Raw genomic sequence first — 23,331 nt, 5'->3', positions numbered from 1 at the left:
GTTACTCTCCAGCATGTCACCTCCTTGGAGCGATTTCCATTATGCATCGCTGCAGCAGTTTGACGACTGCAGAGATCGTAGCGATGTTCAACGTCCCAGTAGGAGGAGAACCTGGGGGTGAAGTAGCCCTCAACGATGAACTCAGGATTCTAGTAAACGGCTATGTCACCTAAAAATCATAATGCTTCCCTAGGAATTTTGCTAGACTGAATTTAGGTAAAGATAATGGAATTTTACCTCTTGTGTTACGAAAAGAAGGGGAAAATTTACGGCTCTTTGAGGTGCATGGGATATCATCCTGCGTTATCAGTCCAAGGATTAGCTACTAGTAACTATCCTAACTGTCTTGTTTTCTGCCAATCTATTTCGTCCCTAATCGCCACTGGCACCGACATTTTATACTGTCTTTTCCTCGCAGCTCATCCTTGGGCTTCCTCTGTTATTCATCTCTTCCGTGTTTCCTTTAGTTACAGTATTTACTTAGCTATTGTAAGTAAGGAGTCCAATTAGTTCTCCTCTTCTTCTTGTGAGTTTTCTCCGCAGACTCTCTCTTTACCCACTCTTGTAAGTACTTCATTCAGTTTTTCATCTATTTTATTTTTATCATTCTTTGGAAACACCACATTTTAATTACTTCCAATCTTCTTGTGCCTGCTGCTCCTATATGCCAGGCTTCATATTATTCATATTTTGTAATTTTTTCGTCTGGTAGGAAGTCTTCTTCCCCAATTCTAATCGAATATAATCCTCTCACTACAATGCAATAGTTTTATCCTATAATAATACATATTGTTCCTTTAAAACCCCCAAAATCTCAGAGTGTGAAGGGACACCTCGATAACTTAACTGGCTAACGGATGGGCCGAATGTCGAGGGATTCGGGTTTGAATCCGGGTCAAGGCGGATTATTTTTGCACTCTGAAATTGTTTGATTGTAATGCACTTTTACACGTGTTCAAGGATGTCATTCGTTTGATTTAATATTCTACCCTGCTTCAAATACTGACAATTTAATTAAATTTTAATTTTTTTTCTCCTGAGTTTGTGCTTTTGTCAACATTTTTATTACAAATTTTTAATAGGTATTATTTACTTAAAAAACATGCAGGAGAAGAACTTTTACATGCGAAAACGTATTTGTACGATACGTATCACCTTTATCAGAATAATTGAGGTAAATGAGTGGAATTTGCTTGGAACATTTATAAAAATAGAGAGTAAATGATAAAAGATAAGAAAAAAGCCCGAAAAAAACACGTGACTATCTATTTATGTGGCGATTAGGTCACGGTGCAACCTATATTAGAACAAAAGATGATAGTCTTGAACTTTTTTATTCATTAACATCTGCAAACTGGAGCAGATGATATTTGAAGCCATAGAATTCTTTGATGATGAAGCCAAATAGGGATTAGACGATGTTTTTAGTATTCAGGAAAAGCTGGAAGCCCGAGATGGCTTAATCGCATATTAAAATATTTTAGATTTGACAGAAATCAAGCTTGGGTACAGAGCAGTTACTAAGGAGAAAATTCAGAGGCAGGATTCCATCCGTCATTTCGAAGAGGAGATTATGTTGAGTTATACTGTATAAATGCGGCGCGATCCAGCTTGTGCGGGCCCTTCTGAAATAAGCAGATCACAACGACGCTCTATGTGCGACAATTTGATGGAAAAATGCATATGTGTGTGGCATGTAAGAAAGTTGGGTCCTAAGAATGCATTTGCCCGGAGTAGTACCGTTGTGCAAGCCTGACTCATACGAAAAAATGATCCATCTGCATTCATATTTATTAACATTTATTTCTCATTATTACTTATCCAATTTACAATAATATTAATTCTACTTCAGTATTTTTGTTTTAATTTGACTATTGTATAATTTCAATGAAAATTAATCTTCTCTATGCTAGGTTTTTCGGAGGTATTTTATTTATTGAGCATGATTGTTGAATTTAAGGTTCATAAAAAGCATTTAAACACTTCACGTGATTTCAATGTTAAAATGAGATGTCAATTTGTGCTTTATTAGGGGAGGCATGGGAATGTATTATTCTACTGCTGTTTATTTTGTGTCCATCATAAACCAAATACGATAAAATACCTAATTATAATAATTGAAATCAATTGCGCAGTATGCCCCTTTGAAGTACGATTTAATGCGGACGCATATTAGTGAAGTTTGATTTAGTGCGGAAAAAAGGATAAACTATTTCTTTTTTAAACATTTACAATCCAAAAAATAAAAAACCAACAGTAAGTAGAGTGACTGACATATATCGGCAATTTTTATCGCACTTGGGCTTCTACGATGAGGGAGAGGTCCGGTAGTTCTAGTACTAAACGGTTTGCTAACCTTTTGAGAGCATTATTGAGTGAGCCAATTAATAATCACTGCTTTCACGGAGAACTGCTCTGCTCTTGCTGCACTTTATGTCAAATTACACCTATGATATTTCATTCCACCCACTGTTAATTCACGAACCGCCTATTGCGAATGCAGTTCTGTCAAATGTCTATTCTCAGAAGAAGCTCTAGAATCCTATACGAAGGTTCTGGGAGCGGTGTACAAGGAAAATGTCGAGGATAGCAGTAAATGATGATCTTTTCCGTAGAATTCTCTGACTTCAGACGCATCAAGAATGGGAATCACTTGTAGAACGAAAAGGAAAATACCGAAACCAATGAAGACTCTTCTAATGATAGCGATGCAAACAGACTCAGGTCAAAACATGTGAGAGGTTGACTCAGAAGTAACTTTCTTTTATTTTTTAATAACGTATACTGTACTCTACTACCCATGATGCGCAGTTGAAGATGGAATCAATAAAATTTTATCTTCAGTAATCAAATCTATGTGGCTTTGACTAAAATTCTAATAATTTAAATTTAAAAAATCGATTTTTTTAACCTTTTAAGGTCGATTTTGAACTAATATACAAACCAACTACCACTACATTTCTTAGCCACATCTAACAAAATACAACTTGACACCCCGCACTACAATAAATTCCTTTTCAATTTTATTTTCTTCAATCCTCCTCCCATTCTGTCTAACATGTCTGAACGATTCCTGCCCTAATTCTCCTGCCTAACGTCCTTCCGTCCACCTCAGTAGTCAACATCTAATCACCAATCGCAATCCCCTGCTCCCACATTTCCTGCCTCTTTTGAATTCCTTTGAACAATATTCTCTCCTCCCCATATCATGCCTAGTACTGTTCTCATTTCCGTCCATTTTGCTTTTCATACCCTTCTCCGGACTCACAATTGAAAAACCTCTATTTGAAACCTAACATCATGTCTCGGGGACTAAATTTCCGCACAAAAAACGATGTTGTATTGATAAAATATATCTATACATTGAGTCAAAACTAGTCAGCAGAGATGTATTGATACTAACATTTAATCAATTCTCTCTATCAACAAACACCCTTTAAACTTACTGTTAATTCTAGATTTCTTGACATTATAAATGATTGATAAAACTTGATTGATATGCTTTTATGTGATGAGATGAGCTTCTGATAGGTATACATACTTACCAATATAAAAATTGAACTGGGGAGCTCGAAAATAAATTAATGTTTAAATGAGTAGGGAAAAACCTAATATATACATTTTATTCCTTTTCTCGGTTTTATCTCGTTTTGTATTTTAACATGCCTTTTCGCAAAATGAGGAACGGGATAGGTTAATAACATTCATCGTAGGCGAGCATTCTTTGGAACTATTTCAATCAAATCCTCGTCCAATTGCATTCGTGCGGAATGATAGAAAGTACTCAAGATAGAGTAATCAAATACTAAACTGTATTTCTTTTTTCGTGTCTTCCGTTTTGCAACCGAGCTACAGCTGTGAACTTTCACCCAAATGAGTATTTTTTGCTCTTTCCTTTCCTTGCCTCCTCGTAGATACCTCGTGAATTCCCCTTCCTTGCTCTAACATGCTAATGGCTTCGGTCAATGGGAAAACGGTTGACGGTTCTCCAAACAAAGCATTTCAGCGATGGCAGCCGACATTCGAGACGGATGATCCAGTTAAAATGAACCATTTAGAGACTTAGTTAATTGGTACCCGTATTTATTAGTCCCAAAGTTGGGTCAAGATTACCTGAGTAGCTTTGGCACCAATGGAAAGTATTCCGTTATTTTTGGTCTGAAAGTGCATTTAGCGACTTTCGCGTTCGTTTGTGTTATTTTGTATGCATCTCTTGCACAGCTACCAAGCGTACCCAACATAAAACTACAATTTGTCATCATTTGTAATTTATATTTAATGTTTGTTAAAATGTAGATGATTTGTACAAAATGGAATTTTGTCTTATTAAATGGTAATTTAGATATTTGGCTTAGGCTAAAGGAAAGCAAATCTAAGAAAAGTAACCAATCGACGGTCGTATAAAGCCAAGAGACATTGTAAGTGGAAAAGTTATAACTTTTTTCGATTTAAATGTCCGATCAGCTAACAAACCTTCATCATCCATCTACTTATTGGAAGACCGAACTCTATAATGAATGTTTTATTATCGCTTGTTTGAATTCCATTACATTATTATTGGCAAATGGGAATCATCCGAGTGGTTGATCGATATATACAATAGACTAACCCAATAGCTATAACCTTAATTAATGAACTCACGATCGAAATCATATGAAAGTGCTAATGAGGAGTATAACGTGTACGTATTGGTGTGGTGTAAGGTTACTAGCGTTATGATAATCTATGCTGCTGAAAAGTAACTCTTAAAAATTCTGTCAAGTTGCCATAAAAATATTACTCACAAAAGAACTCGAATTAGTTTCCGAGAGACAAATTTTCTTGATTCTACGTATGTATACTGTCGTGCACATACTTACACTAGCAAAGGAAAAGCAACCTCAAAACTCTAACATAGCACATAAATTCTTACCCCGCCAATGATTTTTCTCTCCTTGCCTGCGAAAATCTCCATTCTGAAGATTATCCATCTCGGGATAACGTAATCGTCTCCCAACCCAAGGGTCACGGGTTCGATTCTCACCTTGGTGGGATATCCTCCACCTAGAGTTTGGGGTTTTGTCATTGTGTCTATTGTAATCATTATTACTAATCCGTTGTAAAGGTCAAATAGTTCTGTTTTCGGACTAATCATAATAAATGAATGAATGAAAAAGTTTTGACTTTTCATTATAAAGACGCAAATCGTAAAATTCTTCCAAGTGATACAATTTTGCTAATCAAGACGAACCAGTTTCGTAAACGCAAAAAAACTGCTTCTCTCGCAGAAACGTAGTATTCCACGGTCAATCTTCGAACGGAGCTCACTCGCGAGTCGGAACAAGGCGATAGTACAAGCAGTGCTCAACGGCAGGCGTATGAATTAATCGGACAATAAGTGGAAACGGGCCCAATACGGGTAGCATAGGGAAGCAAGCTGCTAGGGGGTTGCCCGTTGTTAATGTGAAAGTCAGTTCTGTAACCTCTCTGGTAGTTCGTCTTAGATGCACTAACATATGGGCGGCAGAATGAAGGGCTTGACTCCCTTTCTGTATCCTTAGCGACCGGCTTCACGGTTCGGAATAATCAATTGCATGGGAATGATATATGGTGAGCTTCACACGCTGAAATTCCTGTTTCCACTTCGACATTGAGACCGCTATTTGTTTTATTTTGTCGCGAGTGACAAATTGATTTGACCGTACATTATTCCCCATTGGAGCGACGCCCTCGTATTCATACGATCCGTATTTTTTTGCTTTAATGCAGATTTTCATGCAGCAATCACAAAAAGCATGTGCAAGTAATACCTTTGTTACCCTAAATCCTGGAGAGTAGGCAAATCAATCGGCGGGATTAATCCTTTTATCATTGCCGTTCTAGGGATGTACTCCGAAAGTTGAGTTTTTTCAATCAGTAAAAATAGGAAACAGGTTTCGCAAGATAAGTTCAAACATTGTGCCCTTTTCGGTATTTAAATTGATCTAACACCCGGTTATAAGAGAAAAGCCGGGTCTGTCCGGTTATCCTTTCATGGTGTTTTTAACACATCATCAGTCACACGGTGATTCGAAGCAACAATTTTCGTGCTATCCAGCGGGTATAGGACAAACCGTGTTGATCTCGTGAAGTATTGACGCTCACATGGAGTAACGCATCATATCATTTATTCGACGATGCTTTGAAGATAGCCAGAAGTGTCACTTTCATTCCATCCACTCTCCCGGATCCTCCCGAATCGCCCGCGGCGAGCCGCTGCAAGGACATTGCAGAGAGCCGGAATCCTCTTTTATGATCTCCGTCCAGTTCTCTCGTAAAAGTTGACCCGATCCCCCATTTTTTTCCATTCTGCTAGGAATGCCTTCGCTGCTCTGTAATCAATTTTCGAGATGAGAGCTGTGCGGAGGCGCGGAAGGGATGGGGTGGGTGACGGTCGGAATTCGACACTCATTAGCCGTCGCCCGTCCCCGTGTTTACTTTCCCCCGACCCCGTAGGTCCCCGGTAGTTCCTCACCCCCTCCTCTCCCTCCTACCTCCCCACTGAAAGGTGGATTTACCTCCGCCAACATGTATTGAAGGAAGCCTTACGGCTGCGAAAACTCCCCCATCTCCCCAGGCCCCGCTACACTATCCCCCGGCAGCCCCGTGGGGGGGTCGCCTAACTCCACATCTACCGGCAGCACTTCGTCCCGTGTTAGTTTTCCTTTCTCCTTTGTGCGGGTGTGTGGGGAGACGTGGGGGTAAACACACCCCGTCTACTCGGCCCTCCCCGTCCCTCCCTCTCTCCCCCACGCCCGCAGTGCCCCCTCCTCCCTCCCCCTTTTCATCCCCGATCGCAAGGTCTAAAGCCCTCTCGCTCATTATATCCCCTTTGTTCTTTTGCAGTCTGTGGGCCGAGGTGTTCCACGTCAGTGCCAGTGGAGCCGGCACCGTCAAGTGGCAGCAAGTTTCCGAGGATCTGGTGCCGGTAAACATCACCTGCGTGCAGGATTCGCCAGATTGCGTCTTCCACATCACCGCTTACAATTCGCAAGTCGACAAGATCCTAGACGTCAGGCTCGTACAACCAGGTAAGCGGGGTAGGCGAAGAAAAAGGTGACGGCGGTGGAGCGGTGAGGCAGCATCTGGTTTGCTTTCGCTTCTCCCTCGTTGGGTCCGTTCATTACAATCATTTGAGTGTCCAACTCTTGTCCGGCTCTACCATGATCGAGACTCGGACATTTCAGAAGCTTTTTCCTTAATTGCCTTCTCATATACGAGGTGTTGGTGAGCACTTTTGGCTTAGAATTTTTCGTTTTTTTCTCGTATCTGAAAGAAGTCTTTCTCCATGCTACTGCCGTTTTCTCCCCTAATTTTTGCCTGAAAAAATCCTTCGCTCAAACATTCCCCATTACTCAACTCGACATTTGTTTGGTCTTTGTTGCTTATACCGGAGACTTCCATTGCTAGATTTAATGCAAGTTGTAACAGGAGTCCGTCATTTTCAGAGAAAAGCCGAGCTGGCAAACCCCTTTGATGCCTTAAGAGGTGATGCATGTTACATGCCATTATTTCTTATCCAGAGTGATATTTTATGTTACTTAGAATTTAGTTTGGAGTTTATCCTTAATAGTATGTGTTTATGCATACCAAAAAATTACATTAAGGGATATGATCTCTGGTATTATTAAAATCTGTTTTGGAAAAGATAAATGTATTTCCTCAAGCTGCTAATGAAAGGCAGTATAATGTGATAGAACTTGAAATTGCACGTTGATATGAAATAGAGAATTAGCACTCGTGTCCTGGGTTCTGCCGTGGTTTACAAAATATCTACTCTACTCCCATAGTTGACAGTCTAATGTGCCAAGAAAAGCGCTTTCAGAATTTTGTCGTGTGAGTGAAAAATCAATTTGCATGCATAATAATTTTATCCGACATCAAATTCAGATAAAAATGAGTTATAAATCATTTTCGATTGAAAATCTTGTTTTTCAGCAAGACTTTTTTGGGCGACTTTATGGATCAATATGAATCGGTGATTTCCAAGAGCAAAAAGCCTTGGCTGAATGCCGTGAAATGTAATTATGGAGCGTCTTTTTAAGTTGAATAAATTTATATCATCTCCGCTGATGATGTACTTCTTTTTAAAGCCTATCTGACATATTTGCGAAATTTTCGTTAATGCTTTTTTCAAAGAGATGCAGGACCTTTACGTTTGGATTGAGTTTTTATTTTAAATAAATTAATTTAAATACATTTTTATTGTATTTTTTTAATATCCTGAATCCTGATTCGGGTTGGAAACGTTGAAAGCAATTTGGTTATGACTTTTATGCGTTGAAAAGTATTTGAAATGGAGTCATTTGTGTATCCATGATATCTCGTTCACGGAAATCTATCAAGAGCAATATCGATTTTATGCCTTCAAACTTTAAGCTTTAAGCCATTGTTGAATCGAATATAATTTTATTTTTTAAATTCACAGCTAAAAATATAATCTGTTCTTGCACGCGAGATATTAGCTGCGACATCTGGAAATATACAATGATCGTGTATTAAACAAGTATTGCAACGCTTTAACTGCTAGCATTATTGTAAAATTCTGGTGTGTTATCCTAAATAAAACAACATTTGACCTTATCATAAAGGCTACTTTTAACAATTCAACTTACCCTATTCAGGTAATCAAATGGTATCCATAAAATTGAGAGGGAATAGTGTCCCATGCTCTCATTAAACCATCCATCCAACCCATATCCCATATCAAACATTAACTTGGCTCATCATGGGAATTGATAGGGACAACATCAAAGTAATAATTTTTTCTACAGGAAAATAAGTAGATATTTTCATACCTGATTTAAACAGCTAAGAAAATACTGATCGAATAAAATATTCGCCGGCTAATGGAATAGAACTGAATAATGGAGGAAGCCACGAGCTTGCGTTCCCTCTAAATGTTATCGCTGAAAAAATATTATTATCTTTTGGAATTACGATGAGAAGTAATTCAACCGTTCATTTACTCCAAAGGCGAACCTGGATTGTAGTAAAAACATAGATAAAGCTTTCGATTAACAATTCTACTCGAAAATTTCTCGATCATGGGGAAATGAATTCCGGACCAGGCTGTAAAAGAGGAGAAAGAGATATCTTTTGATTTTCCGTTAAATCCTGGTCCAGTTTTGTCGTCCGATCGGAAGCCATCGGCAATCCAATCGCTTAAATCAAATCAAATCTCTCGGGAGGACACACATGCGTCGCATCTCAATTGCTTTTGGGCGATAAGTTGCCTTTTCCACGTTTTCCAATGTCGTTTTTTTATACGCCGATTAATTCGAGAGTGGCTGAGAGAAGTCTCCACCGAAAAATGTTTTTCGATTAATAAAATCAAAGATCGTCGTCAGAGTGAATTTTCTCGGCGTTCCCATTCTACATGCGTATACGTTCTGTGGAAACCGTATGTGATGGAGTGCCCAAAATTGGGTGGACCATTCATTCTCCGCATTTTCACTTTATCTGTTGTTTTCACCCATGACATTGGTCAACTATGGCGTTATCATACTAGCATGGAATATTTTAACGGCTATCATGCTAATATGTAATTCTATAAGAAATATGAGTCAATAGTCATGTGTATGGTTTCATGTAAAACTGGGGCTGCATAAAACAGCATATTTTGGAGTGAATGAAAGCAAGATTTTTTCGGAAATCGGTTTTGCCAAGACTTGGTCGCAATTGGCATAAGTAGCTCAAATTTTCATGAGAAATCAATAGAAAAAATATTTAGAGCTAATTTGGTCATTGGATAATGCCGTTTGTTGTCGATCGTCGATTTCTCGAAGTCACTTGTTTCAAGTTGTAATGTAAATTTTCATCTTCATCGTTAATGTATTTTCTTTGTCACAATGCTAATGGAGAAAACATTTCCATGCGGACAGAATTTTTCTCAGATTAGTTGTTTCATTAAATGATGCATAAACATTTTTCTGTAGTTCGAAAACATAAAAATTAGCATCGATCAGTTTTGCACTTTATCATTATCGACTCTCCTTTTCACGTGACAAGTTTTAGGACACGGATAATGGCTGAAGAGAGGAAGTTGTGTCTCAATTAGATAAATTAAGCCATTGGGATCGATTGAAAACAGGTTAAAAGTGAATTCAATCACTTGATTCCTTAGATTCACCCCGTAGATACTTTTGGAGTATGTTTTATTGAGCAAATATTATGGTAAGGAATCACTAAATTTTTTTTTTTTAACTATTAAGTTTATGTTTCAGCGGGACATAACCCGCTGGAATATCATTTCAATTACATTTTTCTTGACAGTAGAGTAGCACATTACAGTATTATTATCAGTCTTATTTTGCTAAGTTACGCATTAATACAACAATACGTTATTACATACACTTATCAAAATACTCTCGAAACAAGCAGAAGTATGGATTTATAAGCATGCATCCTTCATTCTACTTTTAATATTCAAGGATAAGGATAATTATATTCTCAGATGCAGGCAAATTTTAGATGTGTATGTAGCCAATCTAGAGTTATGTGTATGCTGTTCATGTAACCATTTATTTTATTATTACACGGTTCAATTTTTATTATGTAATTATTTAGTACAAAAAGTACTTCAATCCTCTATTGTTAGGATACTTCAGATGATATTAACCCCTTTTATGAATATATGGCTGCGTAGATTTTCGCGGCGGTGGCTTGAAGAATTCTGCATGTCCGGGTTTTCATGGTTACGATATGTAACCGGGTTAAGATATGTGGATGATACTTTCGTCATCTGGCAGCACGGCGCAACAGAACTTCAGAAATTTCTTCAATTTCTCAACTCACAACATCATTCCATCAAATTTACGATGGAAGTAGAAAAGGACAACCAACTACCTTTCCTGGACGTCTTAGTCAAAAAGAAGAGTTGTGGGAAGCTGGGACATGCTGTTTACAGAAAGAAGACGCACACCGACCGTTATCTAAACGCAACCTCTCACCACCATCCGCTCCAAAAGACATCTTTGGTGGACACACTAGTTCACAGAGCGTATGAAATCTCTGACGCCGATTCTTTGCTGACTGAAAAGAAACATCTCCTGAGAGCACTAAAACAAAACGGCTATCGGAACGATATGGTCCTAAAAAGGACCGCCAGGGAAGAAAGGCGAAGACGAGATTCTGACAAGTCAATCAAGCAGACGGAACCGGACCCAAAGGCATACGCGACTATCCCCTTCGTATCCGGAACATCCGAGAAGATAGCCAGAATCCTTAAAAAGCACGACGTGGTGACAAGATTCAACTGCACCAAGAAAATAGCGGACGCGCTCCCCGGACCGAAGGACAAAATCTCGAAAGACCTATACGAAGGGGTCTATCAAGTACCGTGTTCATGTGGGAAAGCCTACATCGGGGAAACATGCCGAGCTATGAAAGTTCGGATGAAAGAACACCTCCGGGCTACTACGAACAAACAGTTTCACCTCTCGGCCATCTCCGAGCATAAATGGAGTGAACCCGGCCATGATATTCTATTCCATGACGCTACAATCATAAGTAAAGAAAGTAGATATTACCCACGCCTAATCAGAGAAGCTATTGAGATAGCCAAAAACCCGGCGAATTTCAATAGAGATGAAGGCTACCATCTCCACAACGCGTGGAAGAGAGTCCTCCGAAAAAGGACCAATCAGAGAGCAGCACTTGGACGGGACCACCTATATAAGGACGGCCAAAATCTGAGTCCCTCATCTTCGACCTGAAGACGCCGGATGAAACTTCGGCGAAACTGTTGTCGGCTTCAAACAACAACGCGGTGAAAACCCGGACATGCAGAATTCTCCCTTTTATGAATGAAGGAGGAGTTCCATTTAAGCGTGGTGTTCCTTGAATATGCTATAATACCTTGACAATTATTCAGCCTTACACGTGCTAATTATTGTTCTCATTACCTATTCACCCACAACTTCTTATCATTACCTTTTTTTGACCTATCCGTTTAATTTATGTGACTGTATTTTCGGCCGCTGAAGTGTAATTTATTCCATATTAACCACTCGTGAGTGAAGATTTAAATGAGTAACCAATTTTTTTATAATTTCATAGACAAGCACTAATATTTCTATTTAAGAGTTATAAAAAATTGGACCACTCTCTTTTTTTAGAATACGTGTTGCTTTACAGGTAAAAGTTGAGTTTTTATGGACCAATTTTAAGGGCTCATATATACATGAATATATGTATATATATATATATATATATATATATATATATATATATATATATATATATATATATGCATAAAAAGTTCTCACCAACATCTCAGTGGAAAGATCTCGATGTATTTAGTAGCTGTTTAGCAATACTTTTTTCTCATTTACCTCTACTGTTATTCATTAGTTACATTTCTCATATAGTACATTCGCATTTTTCCCTGCATGAATATGCCCAGTCTTAAGTTTGTTATTTCATTTTATTTTTTTGTACAGTATTTACATATTTTCCTGAAATACTTCTCCAAATTGATGCGTATTAATGTTTAAATTATAATGTACCATTGCCTTGTCATCAAGTAGCCACATCATGTTACCGCTATCATTTTATTGAGATCACATCACTTTATTATCGAAGATTTCTCAATTCCTCTTTCGTTTCGAAGACTAACAGTGAATAACAAAACGGAATACTCTTGGATGTGTCATTATTTCTTACCTTTAATGAAGATTGTTGATCATATAAACTTTTCCTTAAGTATATAATATACATATTGGTCTGTTGAAGGTGCTCAGGTGCAAACAAAGCAATTAAACTCTCCCCAACTCTAAAAAATGGAGATCTAGAGAAAAAGTAGCCATAAAACTATCACTAAAAATTCTTTACCATAGAATGAATTCGTATATCATAGCCCTGGCGTCTACAGGTATATTAATATCTGGTCACTTAAGAAATTTATTTTATGCAACTTGACATCTAATCTTTCCGGATTTATTTATTATTAGTATTACTGAATCAGGGGGGCAGAAATTAAGCAAGGAAATTATGAAAACACGTGCAGAAAGAAAGCATAGTTTGCCAATAATCGACGAAATAGACATACGAGTTAGTATATGTGTGGCATGTATGTGTATTAGTAAAAATTAGGATAGAGGAGAGGTGTTCAGAACTCGTAATATTTTAGGCATATTAAGATTTTTCAGTCGCTTGGATATTTCTTCCATAGCCGCAGTTTAAATTTTGCCCCTGGAGTTTTTAATCTAGTCATACAAGCCTGTAATCCAGGTATTTTATCATAGGTTAATAGTACTGCTTAGGCTCTGCAGTTAATTAAACTTATGCACGTAAAATAATTACCAAGCAACCGGTGAAATTGCTATCGGCGTCTTTGCCATTCATGGTTTCAAGGCATTGTCAGATTCTATCGCTCAATATGCATCCCATACGTGTATATATAGGTTATTGAAAATATTTGCAACATTTGAATTGATCTCTTGATGACATTAGAAAATAAAGATATTGACAACATTGTTAAAATGCGATTACAAATATTTTAAATATTATTCAATGGTTTTAGATAAATACAGATGCACAGGCCGCAAAAAAATAATTATCTTTCAGGGAAAATAATGTTTTTACTTTTTCTATTAATTGAAATATTTTGCCAATACTTGCTTGTGTGATTATTATTGATGATATTTGACGAAGGATGACCAAAATAAAATAGAGTTTACGCACTTTTCTCCCTACCCTCATCCTCGCTAAGTTACCTGAACCTTGTTCTATAAAATGGCGTATGAATCCCTATCAGTTTGAATCATAAGAGCTTTTTTTGTGAGATACTTATACCTTTCGTAAAAAAATACATCACCACCCGGTGCCTCAGCCATTTTATGCCACCGAATAAACTCCCTCGTTTTGAAAAAAACATTTTTTGTGTTAGTTTCCCAATGAAATTTGCATCTTGGGTTAATAGTTCTCGTTGAAGTGCATCGTAAACTTCGAGAAGAGGGAAAATAGCAAGAAAATGGCCATTTTATTGAGTAGTATTAAGAATAATTCTTATATTCCGAAGTTGAGAAAAGTTTTAATCCAGATTTTTAACTGTGTCCTAGTTTTCTGTTCTCCAATTGAATTAAAAAGTAACGGATTGCGTCGAATGCTGTTTGTCAAGTTGTTTCCGGATACGGAAGGAATCTCGTTTTAGGTATGATTTTCTCGTCGGGTTTTGTTTTCAACAGTTTTCCTTTCAAAGCGTCGTGATGGCTTATCCATCCCTTCTGATCTTCGACCCTTGACGGGTTGGGAGATTAAAAGAAGATCTCACTGTTTACAAAAAATTCACGATCATACAAAACATTTTTTGCGAACCAACCTTCCGAAACTTATTTGGCAGCAAGAAGTTCTGGCGCTCTCGTCGCATCCGCTGTTGTTTTGTCCGGAATCCGCGGTCCGCCCTTGGTCGCCACATGTCGTGGATAATCAGACTCATGGCGACGTTGGATAAGAAGGGCCTCTCTGATTCCAGCAAAACTTTTTCCTTCTTGCTCAACAACATCCGCGTATGACAAACACTTGTGTACTTCGCAATTTTCTGACTCGCTCTCCCAAATTTTTCAAAATTTTAAATTCTTGATAACTGTTCTTGGATGGCACCATGCAGTGTGCTATTGCGTCTAGACAAATAATTCCATTTTACATTTAAGAACTTTATCAGTTTTTGATATCAGTGAATATTTCCTTGAGATGGCGTATAACTGCCGTATGTCAGTTTCTTAAATTCAGGTCTCATACGTATTTGTTTGAATGAAAAATATTTTTATATCGATCAAGTAACTTGATAGTTCCTTAAATTGAGTGTTTTGATTCCATATTATAGCTACTGCTGTAATTATGGAAATATTTATAGCTTGGCAACATGAGGCATGGAAGGAATATACACCGGTGCATTTTAATTAATGAAAATTGAAACCTTCAATGGCAAGTTTTTATCTCAATTTTTATAATTATTCTGTTTTTTCAACAAGTTTATTGTTCTTATTTTCTTGTAAATTCATTTACTATAATTGGTGAATCTCATTGAATGTAGTGATAGACATTTTTAACCATTTTGCATTACTTTTCCAAATTGTGCCTAATCTTGGTCAAGTACTCTTCCCTCCCCTAAATTTGCTGAAAATTTAGTTCATTTGGTACTTAAGCAATTTTTCTTTCTATATGATACGCTTTCCCAACTTCGGTATCTCAACAAAAACTAGTGTTTGTGCTGCTCCATTTGTCCATATTTCATCTATTTTTGCTTAAATCAAGCTCTGGTGGTTTGTTACCTCTTCCAATGAATGCACAATGCGCAATTCATCACTGTAAGTTTCAAGATGACTACAAAATTCACTTTGAATCTGCTAACTATTTAGGTACCTTGACGTCATTTGCCCACTCACCACACAATAGTCAAAAGTGGAGGAGAGATCTCACCAATTATATAATGAATATGAAATAAAATATATAAATCGATATTTTTTAAATATCTATGGTTTGAACCCTTAGCTAAACTGATTTCGAAGAAAGAAATATCCGCATTCCTTCCCAACCTACCCCAGGTAATTAATCACGAGACAACTTTTCTATGCAGAATTTTATAATGAACTATCATGCATCACAACAGAAACTGCGGTCCGCGAACCAAAGTTTGTATTATATCCGAGGTAGAAATATTACAACACACCCCTCGTTTCTTCCGAAAATTGAAATAAATTTTAGTAATGTACTCACTTAGAATTGAAAACTTAAGGCGTAGAGAAAAACAATTTCTCCGGTTTCGTTGGTTAAGAATTCTGAGATTGCTTTGTGAAAGCTACCGATTCTCGCCCTATTTTTTTCTGTTTACAATGCCAGCATCTGTGCTTGTAAATGGTTCTTCTAGTTGATGCTCTCCCATCGATTTTTTGTGTTACCCGTCCTTGTCCTTCCCCTATAGGACTTCCGTCCCAATGCTCCTTTTTGTTTCCTCTTAAGCAATATGTCATACTTCAGATTCTATCGGTTTTATTTCCTCTCTTTATCCTCTCTAGATTCCATTAGTTTGTGCTTTAATCGTTTACGAATGTTTTTCTACTGCCTTGGCAAGGCATTAGAAAAGGCAGTATTTCTCATGGTTGACCAATAAATTACGGTAGACTAAAGTGGTTTACAATCTTTATACCGCGTAAAGTTAAATGATTCTTCCTTCCGTATTTCACAATTGATAAACAATTTTAGAATATGTTAGACGCCTCCGATGACCTTTTCAAGATAGAATTTTTGCCATCGAGATTTTGTAAGAATATCGTCAGATACGCGTGTGTTGTCCTCTAAGAAAAGATAGATATACTAGTAAAAGTTTCTTAATAATGTTTGGTTCACTTGAAATTAAATGTTGCACGCTTAATCAAGAGTTGCGATAAAGTGTTAAATTGCCTATTTTGGCATATTTTCTATTCCAAAATAGTTGATTGACAGTGTTAAAATGACCATTGTCTTGGAGCATCATTAGAAATGCCTGTTTATATGTTTCTCAATAAAGTGTAACTGCTAAAATACATGTTAAAATAATAATAGTTTTATCATACTTTTAGACCTGGGGTCCATATATGCCACCTAAATTTTGACGCATTACACACCCTGTACCAGTTGTTAAGGATGTTTTCTCTTTTCTCTCCCTAACCTTGGAAAAAATAATTTACTCTTTTCACCTTGCATTTCACAAGCCTTAATCGATGCTTTAGTTCAGTAGTGTTGGTGTCACTTTTGAGTTTGTTTGAAATTTGACATTTTGTGAATATTATTATATTGTACGCATTACTTTATTCCTCTAAACTTTGATTGCCTGGTCTTTACCCATACTATTGAACAAAATAAATGAAGTTTCAAACTAAAGATACAATACACCTGTTGATGACAACCATTTGCTGAGGTTGGATGGTGAAATTAAAAGATTTTAGTGGAAATGGATGCGGAGTTATTTTTACCCAATATTGGTAATTTCCACCATGTGATGGCCAAAGTTGACGATGTGAGGCGAAAAGTTTTACGCATTTATGCCTAATTATAAGCAATAATTATAGGTTTATTGGCGAATATAACAAAGAAAATTCATAATATATTTGCGTTAACACTTTCCTATTTTTCTTTTCAGGAACACGAATTGGCCAAGCGTCTGAATGTTTTGTCTACTGGAAGGATCCTATGACGAGTGATACCTGGGGGCTGAATTTTACGTCACCAATAGATGCAAAACAATTCAGGGAATGCTGTGTAAGTATTTTCGGCAGCTGATCTCTAAAGTAGTTTATACTTTCAATCATGCGCATGCGCTCCATTTACCATCGTGAACCTAGGTGAATGTGATAAATCTTGTCGATCCTCTTCAGATGCTCTGATTTCCCATGTCGGCTGCAAAATAAAAATGTCAGTTATAGAATGATTGTAAAAATGAAGGAGTTAAATTTCGTTGTTGTGTCCGCCATCATCGTAAAAATTGATATATCCCTTAGACTTCTTCACGGGCCTGTTTCTTTTTCTTTTCCTAAATAATATTGCCATGAGAATCAAGAAATATGGCGGGTTCCTTGCAAAACCGTACTTCACTTTTAAAAACCACATGCAATACGTTCGTTCACCCTCTATTATAATTGAAGATTAGTGGATTGCATAAGAGGTGAAACTGAAAAGCGCAGGACTCACAGGAAACAATAAGGGGGGAATGATACTTTGGAATTGGTAACTGCACTCATTATTTATTTCATATGCATGTCACTAATGAACGTGCCGAATTAGTTATGAACTTCCAGTTTCCTCGTCAGTAATTTTTAAATTGATTTTAATGTTCTCGACAATGGATTTCCTTTCATTCCTAAGAATTTGATAATGAAAACCTAAGCTCCCATATGCTGAACTCGTCGAAATCTGGCGATTCGATAATGGAATTCAGTAAGGTCACTGTGGTAAATTAAGTATAAATATATGACTTACGCATTATAATAAAGCGGCCATCTTATTTATTGAAAGAAGAATTTTAATTACAAAAAATTATGCAACAGTCCTTAGGAGATATTGGAATTTTTTTATGTTAATTACCTCTAATACGCGAAGTAGTTATAATGCTAGGGAACCTCTCATTTCAATTAATATCTGTCTCCAGCAAGACACTGAATTTATATTCATGCATATACAATTTATATATACCTCGCAAGAAAATTAATTATTCATAAATGAAAAATAAACATTTTTTTAAAGCAGTCAAATGAAAACATTTTCTTTCACTAATAAAACGATATCAATGAAAGGATAACATAAATTTGTTATATATAGGTGAATATTGGTTATTTGTTGCGGTGGATCCGATTCGATTCAACGAGGTGGTCAATATACTTAAGGACTGTTCAGGAATTTACTCGGGTATCACTTCCCGTGGGGAATACTTCTAAGTGCAGTACACACACCATTTCTCGGGAGGGACATTGAACTGTGTTGCGATTTGGCATCCTTAGCTAAGAGTAGGTTAATTCCGACTGAGTACGGTTTCCTCCTGCTCTCCCTAATTCCCGCATGACCATAATTACTCACCTCTCCGTAACGAACTCAAAAATTACGTTAGCCAGCAAAATTTGCTACGGATACCAGAAAATGCACGTTTTCTATGTAAATGCGCATAGGCGAATGCATTATCCCTTGTCCATCCGCATCACCGTTATTCCTGTAATTCTGCATCATTATCTTCTCTTCCTATTCCTTCACGCGCAAATTCCCACAACATTTCCTTCAACCAGTGTTTCTCCCTAACCATCCTAGAATCCTTACCCGATTCAGCCAACGATATGGAGGTGAGAACTCGCGAATGGGCGTCCATATTAGCATTCCAATCTTTTGGATTTCCCGGTCTCAACCCGGATCCCTTCCCAGCATACCATGCGCCTCCCCCGCCCCAACCCTCGCATTCCCTCCGCCCGAAACCTTCCAGTTTGACCTGAGGAAGGCATCAGAGAAGGCCAAAAGCTTTCTGGAATGTGAGTGTCCTTTTACGTGTTCTCTATTTATATTTTTGTGTTTTATTGTACCGCCCAAATGTTATGTATACATACATTTATATATATATATATATATATATATATATATATATATATATATATATATATATATATATATGTATATATATATATATAGAAAGAAAACATGACGTAGAGGAAGATAATTTAGGTCCAGGCATACTCGACGATGCAATGGAAAGGGTATTGAGGGAGATGAAATCAAATAAGGCCGTGGCGTGGATAACATTCCTGCGGAACTACTAAAAGGTTTAGGAAAATGTGAAAGAGTCTACGAGGTGTGTTCAAAAAGTAAGGTGACTTTTCAAAATTTGCGGGCAACATTAATTCGATTTCCGAATTTTGTTTTGTTTTATTGGGACACATGTCCCAAATATTTGTTTACAGTTTCCACAATATAACACATTTAGTTTATAGCTGATTTGCTCAAAAAGATTATAACTGGTGACGAATCATGGGTATATGGTTAATACGCCAAAACCAAAGCCCAATTGTCCCAATGGAAGAACCCAGGAGAACCAAGACCGAAAAAAACACGCGAAGTTTGATTAAATGTCAAGGCTTTGCTCATTGTTTTCTTCAATTACGTGGCGTATTGCATCAGGAATTCTTACCACAAGGTTTTACGGTCAATAAGGATTATTACCTTGAATTTATGTGCCGTTTGCGAGAAACAATACGAAAAAAACGTCCGGAATTTTGAGGAAGCAATACATGCCTTTTTTATCATGGCTTTTGCTTGTGAGAGGTATTTTCGCCAAAAACAACACCACAGTCTTACCTCAGCCACCATATTCACCGGATTTGACCCCTTTGACTTTTTCTCCTCTCAAAACTGAGGAGACCTATGAAAGGACGGAGATTTGCAACAATTGAGCAGATAAAGACTGCATCGCTGGAAGAGCTCAAGGCTATACCAAAAAGTGCTAATTAGAATTGCTTCGAGGATTGGAAAAAGCGTTGGCACAAGTGCATTATATTTGGGGAGGATATAACTTACAAGGGGATAACTTGAATATTAAAGAATAAATAAATATTCTTTCATTCATATTTAAAGTCATCTTACTTTTTGAACACACCTCACATATAGACTCATTCGTAGTATCTATGAGGAAGGAATTTGGCCGGAAGAATCTGTGATATGATCTCATATTCTGAAAAAAGATAAAGAATACATCATGTGAGGACTACAGCACAATAAGTTTGATATCCGACGCAGCTAAAGTTGTCCTCAGAATCATAAACAAAAGGATAGAGAGTAGGGCAAATGATTATTAAGGGCCTGATCAGTTTGAGTTCAGGAAGGGGAGAGGCACGCGTGATGAGACCACAAATCAAGAGGAATATAGAATACAATCAGGACGTATTAGCCTGTTTCGTAGACTTCGAAAGGGCGTTTAATAGAGTAAATTGGGAAAAACTAGTGATTATATTGCAGAAAATAGGAAAAGAGTGGAGAGACGGGAGGCTAATCCGCAACCTGTACATGCCTCCGACTGCTCAGGTGCGAGTGGGGAACGGGGAGTCCGGTTGGGCAGTGTTAGGAAGAGGTGTAAGGCAGGGGTGCCCATTATCACCGTTGCTGTTCAACCTGTATGCAGAGGAAATGATTAAAGAGGCATGGGAAGAACTGGAGGTAGGAAAAATGGATGAAGGGCGTATTGACCGGCAGTGGGATGCTGAAAACTGTAACAGAGAGGAGAATTTTAGGCAAACGAAGAAAGGGAAGGAACAGGACAGGGATGTGGGATGGGGTGAAGGAAGGAAGGAAGTACACAGAGTTGAAAAAGGACCTGATGTAGCTCGATTGCTCGATTGTGTTTTTTTAGAAGTCACAAAATATTTATTTTTTAGTTGTGTCCATTCAATCCATCTTAATTATCATCATCATCAGTATTTCAATCCTAGGATTGGTTTACTGCAGCCCTCCATTTTACTCTTTAATGCGTATTCCCGCAATACCTTATACATTCTCTGTTCTACGTCCTTCTTAATTTGTCCTATGTACTTGTCTCTTGATCTTCCTTGTAGAATCTACCCTTCTATTTTTCCTTATATTATATTCCTAATTAAAGACTTCTTTCTTCGCTCCTCCACTTTTCCAAAGTTCCAAGTGTCGGAACCATAGAGCGCCATGCTCCACACGAAAGTCTTGACGAATTGCTTCCTTGTTTCCAGACTTAGGTTCTTTGAACCCAGTAATTGCCTCTTCTTCATGAATGCGTTCTTATCTTGAGCTATTCTTCGCTTGATATCGGTTGAGCTCCTTCCATCCCATGTGATGCTGCTGCCCAGATAGATGAAGGATTCCATTTGCTCTAGTTTCATCCCTCGAATAGTAATATCTGTATTCAGCTTCTCTCTTCCGCATACAAAGATTTTAGTTTTATTCTCGTTGATGTTCGTATATTCCCCCAGTACTTATTCCTTAGCACTTACAGTTGCTTGCAGGTGCTCTCGCCTTTCCCCCACCACTGCGATATCATCTGCAAACCGGAGCATGTTGATTCCTTCTCCATTTACTCCTTTGATACCAACTCTGGTGTTTCTTTTATTGCCTCTTCGAGGTATACGTTGAATATTGCTGGCGAGAGATTGCATCCTTGTCTTACTCCTTAGTTTATTTTGGCATTTATTTTTATTCCATTTTTCGTTTTCATAGCTGTAACCTGATTCTTGTAGAGATTATGGATAATTCTTCTGTCGTTTTAGTCCAATACAAGCACTTCTTGTATCTTGAACATCTTGTTTCATTCGTCGTTGTCGAAGGCCTTCTCTAAGTCCACGAATGACACATATAATGGTCTATTTAAGTGTCTCATTTTTTCGGCCAGAGCTCAAAAGCTGAGAATTGTCTCTTTTGCCCCTCGGTTTTTCATGAATCCGAATTGGTTTTCTGAGAGATTTCCTGCTATCCTATCTTCTGTTCTTCGGCTAATTATCCGAGTAAGGATTTCTGATACTTGAGGCACCAGGCACAATGTTCTCTGTTCTTTACATTTATCCGTTTTCGGTTTCTTCGGTGTTGCAATCATTATACTTTTCTCGAAGTCTTATGGTATCTTTCCACTGTCGTAGCTATCTTTGATTATTCCATATATATATATATACACACACATATATATATGGAATTATATTTTTATATATATATAATTTCATTTTTCATATATTATATATAGATTATATATATATATATATATATATATATATATATATATATATATATACCTGTATATACATATTATATATGCATGTATGCATATATTATAAACTAAGAAGTTTTGAAGGAATATTTAGGATGCCGACCGGAAAATATTTGCGCGGTGTTAGCATTTGTGGATTGATTTTTGATCCACAATCATCGGAATAATTATTATCTCTCTATCCAAGCAATAATATGGGAAACATAGGTAAAAGAATGCCAGCCCCTTACCTTCCCTCTCAATAGATTCCGTATTTGTAGGTTTCTATAAATTCACCTCTGCCATGAAAATCCGCTTATAGCCCCAATGTAAAAATTAAATTTAGATCCCAAATTAAACCCTCCCATGAAACCTTGATTCCAGCACTTCATCTCTCGTGCCAACTTTTGATTCCGTTTTTCTCTTCGATCAAACCTTAAAACCGAACCTTCATTGTCATTCACGCAAAATAATCCCTTCTCGCGAATTCTGCCGTAGAAAAACACGAACTATTTAAGGGATTAACGCTTGCTTCCGTTAAAACCCTGTCTTCTCCATACTTGATATTTTTTCTCCCTCAATCTGATTTAAATATACATGAAACCACACATTAGAACTGAGGAATCCATACTTTTTAATATACGCTTACACATTTTCCATAATAATGCAGGTAAATACCCACAAAATCAATTATTTATCACACCGCACAAAAATTAATACATTTTCAATAATAAGTCCAAGATGAAGGCCATAATATTTTACTCCAAATAACACATCAGAGAGGCTACAGTCGTTGTAACAAATCTATTTCCATTCCGAAATCAGTTGCGTTATGAGGGAACCCTGAGGTGTTATTTATAATTTGTATGATGTAATAAATGTTTTCGCATCCTATTTTTACTTACATTTCATTTACACACCTTATTTTGGCGTTTCATATGTGTGTCATTTTGGTAGGTGTGAAGGTGAAAACTTTTTAATATATTTGCCTTAAATACACGGAAAATAATAGTACTAAAGAAATTTCAGGCTTTGAATATGGGAATAGAACAGACATAAAAAAATTTAAATATCAATTAGTTATAATTACGAAATCCAAG

General features: G+C 37.2%; 1 protein-coding gene across 1 annotated transcript in view; it reads left to right on the top strand.

Annotated features, from left to right (window-relative positions):
• Positions 1-23,331, top strand: part of LOC139687156 (protein still life, isoform SIF type 1-like) — a 298,610-nt gene that overhangs the window by 271,380 nt on the left and 3,899 nt on the right. Inside the window, exons 3-4 of the mRNA XM_071584289.1 lie at positions 6,865-7,049; positions 17,141-17,259. Of these exons, the coding sequence (XP_071440390.1) occupies positions 6,865-7,049; positions 17,141-17,259 (304 nt within the window). The remainder of the gene's footprint in view (positions 1-6,864; positions 7,050-17,140; positions 17,260-23,331) is intronic.

Source organism: Hetaerina americana, unplaced genomic scaffold (genome assembly GCF_022747635.1).
Source record: "Hetaerina americana unplaced genomic scaffold, ioHetAmer1.1.p SCAF_17, whole genome shotgun sequence".
Taxonomy (NCBI): domain Eukaryota; kingdom Metazoa; phylum Arthropoda; class Insecta; order Odonata; family Calopterygidae; genus Hetaerina; species Hetaerina americana.
The sequence above is the reverse complement of the archived record's forward strand: the minus strand, read 5'-3'. Positions and strand labels throughout refer to the sequence as shown.